This window comes from Protopterus annectens, chromosome 9.part0 (genome assembly GCF_019279795.1).
Source record: "Protopterus annectens isolate FY-2018-M chromosome 9.part0, PAN1.0, whole genome shotgun sequence".
NCBI classification, from domain to species: Eukaryota; Metazoa; Chordata; order Ceratodontiformes; family Protopteridae; genus Protopterus; species Protopterus annectens.
In genome coordinates, this window is record NC_056743.1 from 928,615,172 (window position 1) to 928,634,491 (window position 19,320).

The window sequence follows — 19,320 nt, forward strand, 5'->3', positions numbered from 1 at the left end:
GGAGTCATAAAGGGGATGGGTATACCCTCTGGATATTATTTGACGCACCCAATGGTCTAATGACATGGACTCCCATGCTGTCTGGTGCATAGAAAGGCACCCCCCTGACTGCCTCCAGAGCAGAGCAGTTGGACAACCCCTCAGGGCTGATGTGCAGGCCTGTCCGAGAATGGTTCTCGAGACCCAAAATTTCTCGGACCCGCCTCTGGGCCAGCATCTATCCTGACCCCCTCTGCCTCTAGGGGAAGGTGAGTCTGTGTGTCCCAGGAATCCTGAGACTTCCGGGAGCACATCTTCTTTTGTCCCCTCCGATTCCTGGAAAAGGATCTTTGGGGGTTAGAGAAGTGGATTCTAACGGCAGACAGTGTCCTCCCATCCTTCTCACTTTGGACTAACATCTTCCCAAACAAGGAAGAACCATCGTAAGGTGCATTCGGCAAAAGACTCCTTAAAGGGTTCTGTGAATTGACAAAGCCTAAACCGTGTCACCTCCTGGCAACACCGGACCTGGCAACCCTTGCTAGTCCTTCAGTAGCATGTGAGAGGAGGCGCATGGACATATTAGTAACAACTGAAAGTAGCCATCCGCGTGGAGAATGTGCGTTTATCCAACGGTGACATGGACTCTGGGGGTGAGTTAGTGAACTCCTTGACCAGGTCTCGCTGTAGTCTGGTGACATGGGCCAAATAATTCAGCACCCTTATAGAAAAGGTGGCTGAAGCATATGTCCACTTTCCAAGACTATCCATCTTCCCGGACTCTCGGTCGGGGGGATGGACCGTAGAACTTTACCAGGCTAGTTCATTTTTAGTGGCAGCCACTACCACCATGACGTCCACTGGGGACCCCTTGTTCCAACTCGTTCTGTCTACGGGATGGATCAAGATTTTATCAGGGAACCTGGGGATTGGCTCCACGGTGTCCAGTTCCTTCCATGCCCTGGTTTTAATAAGGTCCACCAAGGGATCTGTGGGGGGGGGGGGGCATCTAGGAGGTAGATGGGCCTGTGTCAAAGGCCTCCAGATATGACTCGTCTGAGGAAGGTTTGGGGGCGGATTAAACCCCCCCTGCTGGCACAGGATTTCCCCAATGTCTCCAAAGGAGACATCGGGTTATGATCTGGGGGAACCTTCCCCTTCCTCCAAATTTATATCCCCAGTGAGGGACTCTGGAGAGGAGTCCAGGTGCCTCTTTTTGCACGTTCGCTTGCGAAGGATCTCTTAGGTGGGACTCTCCGGAGAGGGCTCGCAAACTACTTGTGGTTCCTTGAGGGAAACAGTCTGGGGCACATCGAGCATGGGCTGTCCCTGCATGGGGAAAATGGCTGAAGACGTACCCAGAGGCGAGGGAGTCAGGGCAGAATCCAATGAGATGGTCAGGGGCCTTGATCCCCTGGACAGAACCCTCTCCACCACGTAGAAAGCAAAGGGACAGCGAGCCTCCTGAGAAACTGGCAAGGAAACTGCTTTCCCCGGATCTGGCATAGGGATTGGAGCCGAGCCCGACCGAGTTGAAATACAGAGAGGTAGACCTGGACTTCACAGCGTCAGAGCCAAAGGAGAAAGACCCAACCACTTGGATCAGACACTTAGGCCTAGTCTCCGAGAACCGCTCGGGTCCGAACCAGTCAGAACAGACATGCTCAAGGTAATGGTCGGAGTAGAGGTACACAGTACCATCTGCGCTGAACCCTGACTCCGGGACCTCTCGGATCCACGAACTCCGATATCGGGGGTTGGACTGGAAAAGGAGATATCAGGGCAAAAAAGGGAAGTGAACTCTCCCCTCCGGAGAGAGAGGGGGCAGGTAAGACCCCCATCTGAATCTGCGTGCGAATAAATCTTTGCATCATTTTGTCCATGTCCGCTTCAGATAGACTTCTGGTGGACCACAACGAGGCCAATGCCGGCCAGGAGGGTCGATATACAGAGGCCCTGGAAAGAGGTCTAAGCTCCTCCAGCTCCGGCGAAAATCTCAGTTATCAGAGCTGAGGAGAAGCTGGCCTGGAAAAAGCTGGCTGTTTAGGAGGAGGACCCACCGGATCCGACCGGTCTGGGGGATCTCTTCCTCCCTTTGTCTCTCTCGCTCTCTCTGTCTTTGCTCCTCACTTTTTTTGACTCCCTATCCACAGGCCTCTGTCCAGGAAGTTGAGTCCCGGCCTGAAAGGGAGCATTAGAGACAGTGGCTGAAGTTGAAGGGGCAGTCATGACCGTGACCACAATGGAAGAGGAGGCAGCCACCTCCATAGCAGGGAGAAGCCCCTTGAGGATCACTTTTGCCCTACAGTTCTTTAGGGCCCTCGGGTTGAACCCCACACAAATAGGGCAGTCTGAAGAAAGATGGGCTGCCCCCAGACACAAGTACAGAGTGTGGCCATCCGCCGGAGACAACTTATGGCCACACTCTGTGCACTTTCTAAAGAGCAGCTTGGCCTGCTGATCTGCCATGCCAACATAGAAGGTACGATGTACCAAAAAGTTTAAACTAAACTACCCGACCCCAACACACACACATGCAAGGAGGAGGAAAGGAGATAAGCCCTGCTCTACCTACAACACAGAAAACAACTTTTTTTTTTTTTGGAACGGGAAACGCGATGCAAAATGAGGGGAGGGAAGGCAAAAAACAGAAGAAACCTACCTACACTTACAACAACACCCATGAAAAAAGCAGAAAGTGCCTACCACGCCTGGAGCTCCAGACCATGCTGCTTGGCAAAGCCGCTGCAAACGAGATCTGAGGAAAAGAAGGAGATGGAGGGGTATTATGGGCAAGAGAAAGAGCTTGGAGCTCAGATCAGATGCTAGTGAAACTGCCGTCTAGGATCCAGTCCAGATCTGACAACCCACAGGTTGACGATCAAATGAAGTCTACTACTACAAATCAATAAACACAACTAGTTTGACCATCTGTCAACGACATTTTCTAGCTACATTTATCACATTTCTTAAAACCAGAAGGTTTTGATTCTTTTGGATCTTTGGATATTGTGATCTAGTAGCACTACCAACAACAAACAGTGAAACAACACTAGTGGAGAAAAAACATTTTTTTTAAATAACCGCAACAGTAAACCAAAGTTTTTAATATGAAAAACAGAGACAAGGAGGGGCAGCTCTCTAAGTTAAATTAACTTGCCTCTACTAGAAAGGACGAATTACAAAAAGGGAAGGAAGGCCCTCTAAGCTATATTGGCCAATGGTAGCTCACTAGCTTAAACAAGCTACCAGGGGAAAAAACCCAAACAAGTAAACACAAAATAATCAAGACTTTTCTCCAAGCTCTCTAACTTAAACAAGCTTGGATAATCTGAGAAAGGATAGCTGGGATAGGACGGTTAGAGAAACAATGAAAAGGCCTAGAGGTAGAAACGACGGCGACAGTAAACAGCCAACAATAAGGCAAACCGAACAATATAACTGAGTTAGAATTAAGCTGCTACTTTCTTCTTTCAGCTTATCCCGGTTAGGGGTTGCCACAGTGGATCACCTGTCCACTCATGATTGGCAGTAGAGTTTTTACGGTGTCGAGTTGCCAGCCCGGTGCCCAACCTTCCACAGAAGGCACACACATGCATGCACTCACGCCTATGGCCAATTTCGAGTGTCCAGTCCACCTACAGCATGTCTTTGGGATGTGGGAGGAAACCGGAGCACCCGGAGGAAACCCACACGACCACAGGGAGGACATGCAGACTCTGCACAGAAGGCACGCCAGCCAAGGATCGAACAATAGAACCTTTTGCTGTGAGGTGAAAATTAAGCTACTAACACTCTAAAACGCTTTTCAACACAGTAAAGAGAATAATTTTTAACAATTTTAAACAATTAGTTAGAAAATGATTTCTACTTAGCCAGAGCCTGAATGGAAGCACCCGATCTTGTTTAGCAGCAAACAAGATCTGGGTAATCTTCCCTAAGCATGATGGGATAGGGCTACAGTCACGAGCCGGTGGAAGTCCTCCTGTATAGGCTGAGTCGGAACCGATGATCGGTTCCGAACTCAACCAGTACAGAATGAAGGCGCAATAGGACAACAACGCATCTTTACTCTTCTGCTGTAATGCTTTCTGCAGAAACTTGGGCATGAGAGGAGTGAGAGGGAAGGTGTATAGTAGTCCAGTGGGCCAGTTGTGAACTAGAGTGTCTCTTGGTGACTACTCCTCTGTCAGTATCAGGGCAAAGTACCTGCTGTACTGGCCACAGAGGGGAGAAGCAAAGAGGTCGCAGTACAGTTGACCCCATCATCATAATATTTCCACCACTGACTGATTGAGAAACTACTCATGAGGGAGTAAGATGGACATGGTCAGTTTGTCTGCTAGCATGTTAATTTTCCCTGGAATATGTACTGCTGAGAGCAAGCAACCACAACAGATTGCCCATTGCCAATTTCTCATAGCCCCGCAACAATGTGGACAGGATTGGTTCCCCCTGTTTGTTGATGTACCAGACCACTGATATGTTGTCGGAAATCGAATCATCCCTAAAGGGGGCGGACTTCAAAACATATTTTTCAAACAAAGTAAAGCAGCTACCGTTGTTTTCAACCAGCTCCAAGCAATGACTGGGACCCCATAATTTTGAAGTGGTATTGCCAAAAGCCCAAAATGCATGTCCATCGAGCAAGCCAACTACAGCCTTAATGCCCACTTTGAGACTTTTATAACAGTGTACCATTTCCCCTCTTACCTCACTACAAAATCATATTACATGTAGATAAGCTACCTCTTAACTCCACACTTTCAGCAATTGCCCTCGTCTTTGCCTATGTTATCTTTAAGGAACTTAAGGGAAATTTGTCACTGATGCAGGCATTTAAATATATAAATATAGTCATTCGGGTTACTGTAGGGGAATAAACTGTCTTAAGAAATTTGATCCTCAGCAGTTAAATACAGTGTAGAGCAACTTGCCATCTATCAAATAAACTATAAAATCTTCAGATCTCAGAATTAAAAAGTGCATAGACAGCTTCCAGTCTGATTTCCTGTCACTGAGGGTTATTACTACCTAAAGATATTCTTTCCAGACCCCTCCACTGTGTGATTTTTTTTTTGGAACTGCAGACATGGAGTTTAGAAATACAACTTTTAAGATGGAGTGACTGCCATAAAGGAAAGACCTATCAAGTTCTGAAACAACTAAGAATGAAGGGAGGATAGGTAATTTCCCCGTAAGATGGCATTCTGATAAACTCTCTATGAATCATCCATTTTTGTCAAAAAAGTATATCCCCTAGCTTTATGTTAGGGTTGGCCCATAATCCTGATGTAGGTAAGATCCATTTTATCTTTTTATGTTCAATCTCTTGACAAGTTAAGAGACATTCAATCCACTGCTCTATACCCCTCTCCCCTCCTGGGCCCCACACCTTGTAGGAGGGAGCACTAAGATGCGTCAGGTTCCAATCCCGAATATTCCACAATTAAAGTCAGTGTCTTCTGTTAAAGACTCTTGTGGAAAGTCTAAATGCCTCCTCTTAATGGTCTGCTTCCAAAGAGGCTCTTCAGTAAGAGGTTCTGGGGAAGAGTTGTAAGTGCCAGCAGAGCCCTGAATAAAGACAGTCTCAAGGCTTAACCATACCAGCTGTCCCTATGGGACAAGATGAACAGATCCAGCATCCAAAGTATACAGTTGAGCATGGGGTGGGCTCCCAAGCGTGGCAATGATGTATTTTCCACTGAGTGGGATAAGGCTCTCTCCACTACCTCAAAAGCTGAAGCCATGGGGGAAGCCAGTCTCAACCTCACTGGCTCCATAGAAGCCTATGTAGGCTGAAACCCGATCCCCACAAGCTCCAGCCTCGAAGCAGAGGTCAGAACCAAGCTGTCTAGTGTTGAGGCTCTGAGAGGAAGGGACGACGCCAAGAACATTGGAGTCTATCCCAGCGACTCCCCTTCAGATCCAGTGCTGACACTAAGGCCCCCCGAGACCCTTCTGGATCTGACAAAATCAAAGTTGTCAGAGATGAAGACCTCCAGGTCTTCAGATCTGACACAGACTGACTCAAAAAGTCTTGGATTCAAAGTTTCCAAAACCAACAGATGGATTTTAGTAGTAGTGAAAGGCTGGGTTTGTAGAGTAGATAGGCTCACTGGTCCGATGGGACATGCAGCAGGAATAACACCCAACTGAATCTGAATTTTGAGAAATTTTCTTATCATCCTATCCACATTTACTTCTATTATGCTCCTAGATGACTTGGAAGACTGTTTTGAAGGTGGACAGGATGCACTTTGAGGTGTGTCCTGAAGGAAGGGAGAGTGCAATCTCAACGTTACTGGCTCTGAGGAAAATGTAGCAGGAGCCTGAGGTGACTTAGATTTGGACAGAGTCAGATCTGAGCAAATGGACGGATCTGAAGGTTTAGATATCGTAAGAGTCAGAGCTGAAGAAGTTGACAAGTCTGATGTTTTTGAAATTTTCTTGGCTAGAGCTAAGAGCCTGAAGAAGCTGAAGGAGGAGTGATCAGAAGACTGCTTTGTCAATTCCTTACTTTTGTCAGATGCCTCTCCTGCAGACTTTTTGGAAGAGGATGGGGCTTCAGTGACAAAGTAGATGAAGGAAGGAGGCCTTTCAAAATTAATTTGTTCTTCCTCTCGACCAGTGCTCTGTGATTAAAGCTAGCACAAATATTGCATTCAACATTTAAATGTCCTGGTCCCGGGCATTACACAGATTTGAAATGACTGTGAGAATTTGGAATTTTGTGTCTGCATGTGGAGCACTTTTTAAAGCTGGTAGGCTTCTCAGACAACAACATGTGGAAAGTGAAACAACAAGCAAGAGAAAACACCAGCAATGGTATTACAATACCCAAGGGTAAAACAGTAATACTTAATATCAACTATGGTAATAAAGTACGAAACGTAGATAGCACCCAGAAAAAAAAAAAAAACAAGGCATAAGGCCCAAGACCACTACAACTACAGAACAAAAATCTCAAGACAGAGTATAGAAAGAAAAATCCTATTTTATACAGTTTCTGTTTTAACTATCAGGGAGGAAGAAAGGAAAAAATTGTCCAAACAGAAATAGCTATATTATCAAAAATATCTCTTATCTACCAAGACCTGTTCAAGCACGTTTTACTGTTGAAGTGACAAAGTAGATATGAGGTAACTGAGGAGAAGGGGATTGTGGGTAAGGGGATGAGCTCAAGCAATAGAGCCTAAAGTCCAAGGGCAGATCTGATGTCACATCAGAGACCAATCAGTTGAGGAACAGACGAAAAAGATAGCATCAGATCTTTATACAATCTTTCTGCTTTCTACAGAGCAGAAGGCTAACTGAGAGGGAAATTGCAAGCTGGGACAAAAATATCCTCGAAGGCTGACAAGAGTGGAGGAACAGGAGAAGGCTTTGGAAAGTCCAGTTGTAACAAATCATAATATTTTCTAAAGGACTGAGAAGGTTCAGTATTTTCACATTTAAAACACTGCTTCATCCAGGAAACATTCTTCTCAAAGGAGAATCTCTCACAGGGACAATTAAATACCGGACACCAGAATCAGAACCTTGAGGAAAAAATGCATCTGTTCCGTTACAATCCTGTACAAATTCCATTTCTTGAACCTCTTCAAGGCAACAGGAATGTTTTTTTTTTAAACCAGAAACTGCCTAGCAAGAGGGGTTTAGGAGCCTGCACAAGAACCTGTGCCAAGCCAAATAATTCACTCCTGCCCAGAGTAACTGACATAGGAGAGGAGACAATAGTTTGTAGTCTCTCTCTAATAGGAATTTGTGTAAAAACAGACCCATTATTGCCAGCAACAACTTCCCCAGGAATAGGCACAGCATTATGGCTAAACAGGGGAAAAGTCCCTGCCCCTTCTCACAAAACCAGCAAGAAAGGGTCTCCCTAATTCAATGAGGATACCCTAACAGCTGCAGAAAATGTGGCTAACCTCAGTGTCCATGGTGGCTGTATGGACCACACCAGCGGGATTCCATAGAAAAAGAGTGGTCTGAGGAAAAAGCTTTGACTACAGCACAGCCACCCACTTGTGGATGAGGAAAATTGTCAGTCTGCTATGGTGGCACAGGCTGCTTAACTTTTTTTTTTTGTGTGGCTTGAAGGCGCAAAAGAGGTACCAGTACTTTCGATAGTCAGGCTGAAAATGGAGTTTTTTTCCTCAAGGAAGCCTAGCAGCAATAATCGGGATATTAGGAAAATTAAATTTTTCTTAAAAATAAACCAAAAAAAAAAAGGGGAAAAAGGTCTTCACACTCTCCCCAGGCTCAAAAAGTAAAATAACCAAAATTTCTCCACAGAAAAGGTAGATTAAAAAAACTTTGAACCACAAAAATAAAAAAGTGTTCTCCCATTTAAAAGTACATACAAGTCACAATACAGTCAACCAAAACACTTTTCTCTTGCTTAAAAGTACTTCCTGTAAACAAAAAGCAACTTTTCAGAAGTAAAACAGTAACGTGGAAGGTTTTTCCCCAAATGGTACTTATCTGCCCAGTAATGGAACAGCATTAACTGACCATCAATCCTTGAAAGCCCCTTTCTTGGCAGCAGGAAAGCCCAGAGGGCTTGGTGCCAAAACCTGATGTTTTAGTCAGCGGAGCTCAAGCTAAGTAATGGTCTGGGTGCGTGGTGCCCTGAAGCTTTGGAAGCTGGCCGGTTATATCTCATGCAGCATATAGCTAAAGCTACTACACTAGTGATCTTAACAATGAGCATCTTTTACTTATGCAACAAGGCTTAAGACTTGAACGGCATAAACAGTAAAAACACAACGAATGCAGGAGATAAGTGTACTTATGAGCATGTTGTCACCACTGCAGGGACTTCTAAGAACATCTGAAATTCAGACTGGCAGAGAGGATGAGCCCAGCATTAGAAATAATCAAGTAGAATCAACATTAGATAATCTTTTTGATACCCTTGTCTTCAGCTGTGAGCCCTGGCACAGAATGTCCTGATCCCCCTGAGAGGCAATGGACCAGTTCAGCTGGGCTTAAAGGAAGATCCTAGGAGGAGGAACTTCAATCATGAATATGAAAGATCTGTGATCAAGAGACTCAATGGGCTGCTCATTGGGACCAAAGCAGTCTCTAATGGGCTCCAACCAAATGACTGGGGTTGGGGTAGCAAAGGTAAGCAGGGATTCCACCTCTAGAGTGGGAACCAGGCATGTGCTTACTCTAGTTCTCTTTCTCTGATGAAACAGAATACTGGTGTCAGTTGCTGTCTCAAATCCTAGCTAGTAAAAAATAAAGTCAGAACCAGTGGAGCCTTGAAGGCATTAAAAACACTTGCTTTCTGAAGGGCTAGGTTTAGACCAACTTTCTTTGCTTCAGTCTTTGCTGTGATAAACCAGCCTATGCTTTGGATAATATGGAGTACCATCTTGAAAGTCTTCTTGCAAAGTGTTCTCAGCTGCTGCTATGTTTTCAGCTGTATCAATGCCAACAACCTTTCCCTCTAATACTGAGTGGCATGGATGAATCTCTAATAATTTATCGCAGTGCTTGATGTCATACTCTTCGTCAAACAGTGAATGGTTCTGTGGGATCTGATTCATAACTTGATGGCCACACACACATGTGATGAGTTAACAAAATAAGTACAAAAACTTTACCTATGATAGCTAGATCATTAACTGAATTCTTTGACTGGCAAAAAAGAAATGGATGGCTCTGGGTACAAGCAAAGTTATGTATCTGCATTTTAGATAAGTTGTGACAGCAATGAGTCTTCCAAACATTGCCATAAAATCAACAAAATACCCATGGGGGGGGGTCTCATCTGGATTTCAAAAAGATGTACTTACTGTCTGGGAAAGAGATAATTCCATGTCATACAAAAGTAACTAGGAAACAAAATAATACTTTCTTTGGAGGGGTGAGTCTTACTCTTCTTTGGTCTCAGTGTCCAACTCAAGTTGTTCATCTCAAGTCACTTCCACAGAATAAGATACTGACATCAGACAAACATATAAATACATGCTGCAATAATGACCTTAAAATATCCACATGCGCTGGACAGCATGCTATGGACTTGTCTGTCTCCATCAGGTCTATATTAGAATCTCGAAGTCTGACAATATCGAATCTGATATTGTTGACACGAGATTAGCGAAAGCGCAGAACATCGAATGTTTAAACGGAAATCTCCATAAGGGGAGATTTCCATTTATTTCAATGCAGTGCCGTCTCAGAGTTGGTATATCTAAGTAGCAGGGGGTGTAAGGGGGCTTGCCCCCCCCTGCTTTAACCCGTCAGGGTAAGTTTTTCTTGTTTCATTTTTTTTTTTTTAATTATTTTCGAAGTTACGGAACTTCGATCATATTGCGTCGACCATATAGTATTCGATATTCCGTAACTTCGAGATTCTAATATAGACCCGTCTCCATCTTATTCTTAAGGTTATTCTGGGGGTTTAGCAAGCTTTAAAATTTGCTGCAAGACACACGAGTCTTTGAAGACTTACTGAGGAAAACCTCTCCTCTATGACTGCTGTTGCAGTCTCAAACAGAAGTCAATTTTTTTTTCAACAAAACACAGTTTCTTACAGATTATCTTTAATGAAAGATGTTTACATCTTGTAATTAGCTCTATTTACAAAAATTTTAATACAAAAAAAATTACTTTTAATATCATTAAATATCTGATAGTGAACTACCCCCTGTAGCCACCGGTGGTGATACACCATGACACATACTTTGACTATAAAACATTATGGTCTGGTGCCTTGGTACTAGGACAGACCTGGCAAGATGAAGCAATTAAAAAAAAAATCCTCCACTACTTGTTGCAGGAATCATGCTCTAGAAGACTTGCATCAGGATCTCATCCCATAAACATCCAAAGAGCAGCTGGAGTCATCACAGGATACTACATTCGTACTTTCAACCTTGTCTCAAGAACCAAGTAATTTCCTTTCACTATTACAGTACATCACAGAACATGAAGACTCCAAAGCTTCTAGTGACCTTGCAGTTTCCAGATTTGTGGGCATAGAACTGAACTTAGGACTTAGCCTTGAAACTGCCCTTATTTTGTTACTATTGTTTTTAATTGTTTAATATTAAGCCTTGTAAATAAGTTGTTCCACTGTAAATATGCTCTTACATTTCAGCAACTGTGCCAACCTAGCTGTTTAAATTTGCTGTCTTCTTTTTGTGACAGTTGCATTTATTTCAATATCACTTTTATCTGCCTGGTACTAAGCTTACTTAACAGTAAGTCATGTCACTTTCACACATTACCCACACTGCTTTTACATTAAAAGTCTATGCAACTGTAAGTTGTGTGCACAGACTGGCCCATATGGTAGCTGAAAGGATCTTAAAAAACAGTTCACCTATCCAGTTATAAAAATCAATAAATAAAATAAGCTTTTTTTGAGGGAACACTATAGGTACCCCAACAGCCAGCCAATGTGATCCTACCATACCCTGATAAGAAATGGAAACTGTATTCACAGTACTTCTGCAGAGAACAGCCTTCAATGTGTCTCAATGGCAGATAGTTGTTACATTTCATTTTCTGCACAACACAAAAGTGCCAGATAATGGACTAGGCCCAGACATTAAACTCCCATATACGTGTCTTACTACCTCTCATCCTTTGAATCTCAACTTTTACACCCTGCTTTATGGTTTCCAAATTGTGAATGTGTGCATACTCATGAACATTTCTTCCTCATCATCCAACAATGTCCTTGTTTCAAATGCACTTACACGTGTATTTGTGAAAATTGTATCTTGTGTGTGTCTCAGTATATGTCTGTGAAAACTATCTCAATGTAAAACATTCCGCATTCCCTTGGGCATAGTAACAAGTAAACAACAGTATTATCTATGCCTATTTATTAACATTAAGTCACTAATTTATAAAACTATTAATCCTAAAAAAATGTCTGCATACTTAGGAAAAGAAGTCTTGTATGATCTAATCATATCACACCAAGCAAAACATGTAACAAAAAAATAAATATTGAGTTGCTCACAGGGTTGCCAAACATCCCTATTTGAGTGGGACTGTCCCGGCATTAGCAGCCCAATCCCGAGTCCTGCACTGCCAGTTAAAATCCCAGCAACACAGCTTCCACTTTGTGATTTATGACTGGCCTATATGCCAGTATACGAACCAATCATAAATTGCTAAGTGGAGCTACTTCTGTTTAATGCAGAACAACAAGCTATTCCACAATGAACAGAAGAGGCTCTGCTGTGCGAATTGTTGATTGGCTCGTATACCGGCATACAAACCAATTAAAAATTGTACAGTGGAGCCACTTCTGCTTGATACGGAACTGCCTGTTGTTCTGCATGAACAAAAGACCTTTTAAGACCACTTTTTTTGTGCCTGCCACTTTAGAAATCTGGCAACCCTGGTTGCTCAAGACCTCGCATCTCACTCCAGCCTTAGCACTTATAATTAAGTATCTTAAACATTTAGAGGAAAAGTGAAAAACTGACTAAATTTTCATGCTAAAAGAAAGGTATTTAGGCAGAAAAATATTGAAAACCAATGGGAAAAAGATTAAGATACACGAAAAAGCCCTGCTGCTAATGAAAAGTGTTCCCCTGAGAAACAGGAAGGAAAATGATTGATATCCCACCCAAAAATGGGTGAAGACTATGAGGAAGTCACTTCACAGAGCAAAAGGGCAGCTCCACAAAATACAACTGAAAAACTCTGGGCAGGATCTTCCCCTAACAGGAGGACAGTTCTAAAATAATGAGGTTCTGCTGACTTGAAGTCCCCAAGGAAGATAAGCATCTTCTTTAAACCGCCTCAAGATTAAGACGTTATTCAGCTTAGGAAATTTATCTAAACAAGTACCTGGAACATTTATCTCCTCTGCAGATCACTGTGTGAAGTGTGATGAATAAATGCTTGCAAGCCTGGGCAAGTCGAATTGTGGTGAAGCAAGAGGCTCAGTAGTAAGCTGTAAGTAGTCCTCTAATGCGCAAAAGGGATGGCAGAAGTTTTAAGTGAATGACAATTCAGACTTAGCAGACTTGTGGCTGGTTGTCTCAATAAAGCAACCAAGAGGGGGAAAAAAAACAATGCGGCTTCTTCATTTTAGGCCACCATAAAGATAAACTTACCTTTATAAACTTTGTCCAGCTAAGTGAACTGTCTGCATAGTTTTCCATAGCTCCTAAACAAAATAAAATCAAAAATATTTCAAGGTTGGAAGACATAACTCATATCCTAAGTATACATTACAGCATGTAATCAAATAAATTTTGATTTAAACAGACACTGTCAGCATTAAAGTTTGTTGTTAGTACAGGAAGAGCATGTATAACATGAAGTTAAATTTTCAATGAATACAGACTAGCCACATTCACTAAATTCAAGCAACTGATAGATAACCATTTAAAAATACAAAGGAAGAGAAAGAGAACAAGTTAATTCAGAATGCCAAGTGTTAAAATTTCAAAATCTCCCATGAAATGTTTTGCTATTTAACCAACAAAACATCTAATGCAACTACCTGGGCTGATGTATGTATTACTAGTAGCATGAAGAGATGGAAGACAGTGGAGAAACTTTGCAAATAATTACTGTAGAACGTCTGTTAAAAACATGAAAAAAGGCCATTGCATCTTCCTTGGTGGAAAAATTAATTGACCTTTAATTATACAAAAAAATCCATGTTTAAAATTTATAGGAAATTTATTAATACTCTTGTCAACAAAGGAAAGCTATTTTGTACAATGAAAATGTATAAGCAAATTCAGCTTCAAAATGGACAAAAAAAAAATCTTACACATTTGTAAAGAACGGTCAATTTATTTTTGGAAGTTCAACAGTTTGTGACCATTTTGGCATAGTATTTTTAAAAAAATGTTCCCCAAGTCTGATGTCCACTAATCATTCAAATAATATTAACAGTTTTTCTTTTTGAAGCTGACATTACCTGTTCGGTAATTTCTGTAGAAGCAGTAAAAAGGTCACTTGTGGAAATTTGCATACATACCCCATGGACTTCTTTCATAATAGGTTTAAGGTATTTCACAGTGAAGACTAGTCTGTCATGATCTTTTTGTTGTTTTGCATATGTGGCATTCGGCATGTGACCTTTTTACTTGTTGTTTTGGCACTTATGAAAATAAGACACACCAGCAGTATGGGCAGGCACAGAAAGATAAATATGATAATCATCAGACATCCTTCATCAAGGATGCCAGGAACAACCTACTCATCAGTCCACAGGACATCAAAGGCAAAAGAAAGGAGTACTTCCAGTAACTTCTGAAGGAAGAAAAACCCCACAGAAGCTGTACACAGCCTATAATGAAAAAGGGAGAACTGACCACCCTAGAATTAAGAAAATCACTAAGGAAAACTAAGTCAGAGAAAGCAGCAGACTTGGATAAGGTTGTGTCAAACATGATCAAGATGTTGGATGAGTTAGGAAAGAAGTGGATCCAGAGGGTATTCACAGCAGTATGGCAAGAAAGGCATATTCCACATGACTGAAGGAAAAGCATTCTAATGGCGGTATACAAGAACAAAAGGGGCACTCACAACCGTGGGCACTAGAGAGGCATCAAACTCCTGCCACACCACTTTAAAGTGCTGGAAAGTGTAAGTGACAAATGAATATACAGAGTAGTAGAAAATAAGATGGGAGATGAGCAGTTCAAATTCAGATCAGGATGCAGAATGACTGACCTAATGTTTGCAGGGAGGCAGATAGTTGAGAAAAAGTTAGAGTTGAGGAGAGAGAGTCCCAAATGGGCACTTCTAGGCTTAGGGAAAGCATATGACAAGGTCCCAAGAAAGCTGATTTAGGCAGTCCTGTGATGGTCTGAAGCCCTGGAAATGCTGGCAGAATCAATGTGGGCTACACAAAACAACCCAAGGACACATGTATGAACACTGTTTGGACTCACAGAGGGGTTTCAAAGTGGTAGTGGGTATGCATCAGGGCTCAGCTCGGAGTCCACTACTGTTCATATGGGTGATGAACTACATTAAGCAAACAAGTTGGCGGTGACAGAGCAGCAAAGCTGCTGTATGCAAATGACAACAGATTCTTATCAAGGACTTCAGCAAATTCCAAATGGAATGCAAAACTGAAGGCACACGGGATAAAAATGAGAACAGATGAGACAATTGTCAAGGCAGTAAATGTCGCATATGCTTTACCATGGGTAACCTTAATTTAAGTTTAGGTAATAAGTGTGGGTCCAACTGTCAGTTTGGGGCAATAGCTCCTATCTGAAGGGTAAACTTTTTTTGAAAATGTACACAGATGTGTGTGCTTGCTCTACTTTAAAAAGGGACAGCTTTTCTGAAAACCTGTTTAGTTTTTTTGAGTATTTTCATTGAAGCAAAGAGTCTTGAAAAATGTAACATAGGTTTAAACAGAGAAGAGAAAAAGCACTTACACAAGATATCAGCCTATCAAACATTAGTATCTGCATGTAAGCTAAAAGTGGGAAACATATTCAAAAGCACTGTCATGTGTAATACATGGGAGCAATAGCTTTTTATCATACAGCTATCCCTGTCCATATTACTATGGAATTTAAATGGCCTTACAGGTATGGAAAAACAGGAGAGAGTATAGAATTATATTAAGAGATGAACAGGGTGCAAAGAGCAATGTTGTAAGATCGATCCGGATAGAAATGAGTATGTGAAGTTGACAAAAGTATTTTAGAGTTGACATTCAACAGAATAACTAGGTCAAAGGAAAAGGGGAGTAATAACACTGATCTCTAGAGGGGCTCCAGTAGTGTAGAAGAGGGGAAAATGATATATAAGTTATGTACTCACCAGAACTTGGCATCTGTGTTGTCCATTTTCATTCTTCCTCATCAATGGGTTCAGATCCAATCTTCGGATCCAACCCGGCCACATACACAAGACTTCGGATCCAGCTCTCCAGCTCCTCCCTCTACCCATAATGTGCTATTCTATTCCCAACACCTCAGATCGCGTTTGCTGCCTAATTTCCCACTTTATTATAACAGAGATTGATATAGACATAAAATAAGTCAGGGCTCAAACCTGGAACTGAATGGTTCCAACACAGTCTAACAGATACTTCTAGGAGTGACAAGGATGGGAGGTGGATGGGAGGGAAGGTGAAGAAGAATGAAAATGGACAACACAGATGCCAAGTTATGGTGAGTACATAACTCATAAATATGATGCTGTCCTTTTCATTCTTCCTCATCAATGGGGCAGAGTCCCTAGCTAAGTAGCCCCTTCATGGAAGTACATGCTGGAGCACTGTTGAACCAAAATATGTTCTAATTCTCGAGGCAATATCTAATTTGTAATGTGTAACAAAAGTATGAGCCTTTGACAAAGTGGCTGCAGCACAAACAACAGCAATTGAAATCCATGACCAAAGAGCAGATGAAGTAGCCATAGACTGAATGGAATAAGCTCAAGGGGGTTGCGTCAGATCTAGTCCTTTTTGAGACTAAACCAATGAAATGCAATCAGTAATCCATTTGGCTAGTGTAAGTTTAGATGCTGCCTGACCCAAGGAGAAAAGGATACAAACAGCTGAGTGGACTTTCTGAACTGCTTTGGCCTCTGAAGATAAAAATGTAATCGTCTGCGCACATCAAGGAGATGAAGCATGTATTGTCCCTTATTTGTAAATTTTGGAAAGAAGACAGGTAACTGTATGGGATGGTTAATGTTACTTTCTATTGCCACTTTAGGAAGATAGGAAGGGTTGGCCCATAGAGACACCTTGTCCTTATGAAAAATAACATAAGGAGGCTTAGCTGATCGAGCTTAGAGCTCAGAAATTCATTTTGCTGAAGTGATAGCTATTAAGGAAATAGTTTTCCATGAAACTTCAAATTGCATTTGTCTGCTCGTTCAAACGGTTTCTGAGTTAATCCCAGAAGGACCACAGTAAGGTTCCAAGGAGGAGAAGACTCCTTTATTGGGGGTCTGAGGAGAAAGATCCTTCATGAAGGCTCTACACAATCTGGACCAAAGCCAAAGAAAGGACTTGTTTCAGAATGTTAATGAGAAATCACTACCAACTGAAGCTTAAATGCAGAAAAACTAGCTCCTTCTTTAAAAAGAGTTGTTGGAAAGAGAAGACTGGCTGAAGTTAGTGTTGAAAAGGGTCGATATTCTGACTGGAGGCCCAAACAGAAAATCTTTTCCATTTGCTTCTGTAGACTTTCTTGGTAGAAGCCCTTTGGGAAGCCAAGATAATCTCATGGACTAGGGAAGAAAGCCTGGACTGTCTAACCACTACTGGAAGTGGAGAAGCCATGTGGTTAGCTTGAGGGTGTGAAGACTGAAGTTTTGAATTTTCAATGGATGAGAAAGGATATCCTGAGTGGGTTTCAATATCCATGGAGGATATCTCAAGTGAGACCATAGGAAGAGGAACCATACCTGTTGAGGCCAAAAAGGGGCAATGAGGATGACTGAGCTCTTCAGTCTGCTTGCTTTCTGTAAGAACTTTGAAATCAGAGGTAGAGGAGGTTAGGCAAACAGGAGACCCAGAGCCCAATCTTGAATCAAAACGTCTCTCGGTGACTCCAACTAAAGGGGGATCAGAGCGAAATACTTGCTGCACTTGTTGTTGAGGGGTGAGGCAAATAGGTCACATCAAGGCTGGCCCCAGCAGCTGAAGATCATATTTGCTACCTATTGGTTGACAGACCATCATGAGGCATCAGAATGGATCTGCTGAGCCTATCTGCTAGCACACTGGTTTCCCCCGGGATGTGCGTTGCAAAGAGAAAGCGGTCTGAAGTGATCGCCCACTCCCAAACCTTCATGGGCTCTTTACATACACATTCCTCCTTGTTTGTTGATTACCAAACTAGAGATATGCTGTCTGTTTGGACTGCGATAATCTCCAGAGGGAGAACATCTTGAAATGCTTGCGAAAAAAGGAGAACTGCCCTCATCTCTAGGACGGTGATATGCAATTAGGTCTCTCAAAGTGACCACATGCCTTGGACCTTCTTTCCCAAAAAATGCCTCCCTCCAACCCAGTTGGAAACATCTGTGGTCACTGTGGCAACTGGAGGTGGAAGAATGAACATTCTGCCCAAGATCATCAGATGAAATCCACCAACGAATATGCTGTTTGCAGACTGGAATAAATCTTATGGGAAAAGATAGGGGCTGATAAAAGAATGGACCATTGTACCACCAAGATCCATTGAGGAATTTGCATAAAGAACCATGCTAGAGGGACCAGAAGTATGGCAGCTGACATCAACCCCAGAGCATGTAGTACTAATCTTCCGGGAGGAGACAGGAGAGAAAGAATAGACTGAACTCGATGTCTCAAAGATGTGATGCAATGGTGAAAGAAGTCATTAAGTGACGATGTTTTGTGGTTTTTTTTGTAGACTCACAGGCAAATGCCAAGTCTAAAACAGTTGAGAAAGCATCTATCAAAACAACCTTTCAGATTAGTACCACATACATGGAAAGGTTATATCATTCATAATGAAGATTCTGTTTGTTACTGTACTGATTTTACTCATTGGAGCCCTTGGGGTAAGAGGAATGCAAGTTTGGAAAATAAACAATGACAATAATACTATAAACCAAGTTTAGAGTAAATGTCCACAAAAAGTAAATTGTTTACGCGGGCAAAGACAGCAGGACAATTTTAATTGTCCATATAATGCTAGTTGTACTTTCGGGCACATAAAAATTCCCAATAATGTTACCTTTTGGTCCATGGTTTGGGGTCATTATTACATTTGTCCAAATAGTCCTAAGGTAACCCTTGAATTTGTTTCCAAAGTTTCTATTACATGTTGCCAAGTTCCTCTGTTTTGTTTGGGAAAAAGCAATAATTCAAAGGAATATCCACCATCATACAATGGCTAGTCTTCACCTATGTAAAGAAGTGTGGTAATCATATTATACAGGAAATTAGTATTCCTCCCAATAATATGGAGATGCAACTAAATTTTACTACTACAGTTTCTGCAATATGTACTAATGTCACAGTCATTACAGGCCGTATACATTGGGCATATGTTCTATCAATATTAACCGGTAAACCTACCTCTGTTCATACAGAACATTTGGTTAAAATCCCTTTTACCTGTACAATGGTAGGCAGACAATACAGTACAGTTGTGTACACTTACCATAAATGTAGATGTTCAAGTGTATTCACTGTTGCAGTCATTACATTTGGGTAATCTGCTGGCAGGTTGCCCTCAGTCAGCCTGAATTCCAAAGTCTTGGGTCCTCCGTCGGTTGCTGCCTTCTCTTCCATGACGTCAGGTTGTCAGGGGTATAAAACATGCAGCCAACGCCATTTTTATATATATATATATATATATATATATATATATATATATATATATATATATATAC

General features: G+C 42.0%; 1 protein-coding gene across 2 annotated transcripts in view; it reads right to left on the reverse strand.

Annotated features, from left to right (window-relative positions):
- Positions 1-19,320, reverse strand: part of LOC122811674 (zinc finger CCCH domain-containing protein 10-like) — a 3,783,075-nt gene that overhangs the window by 567,458 nt on the left and 3,196,297 nt on the right. For both annotated transcript variants that reach the window (XM_044083671.1, XM_044083670.1), the window contains one exon: positions 13,077-13,129. In XM_044083671.1, coding sequence (XP_043939606.1) covers positions 13,077-13,129 — 53 coding nt within the window. The remainder of the gene's footprint in view (positions 1-13,076; positions 13,130-19,320) is intronic.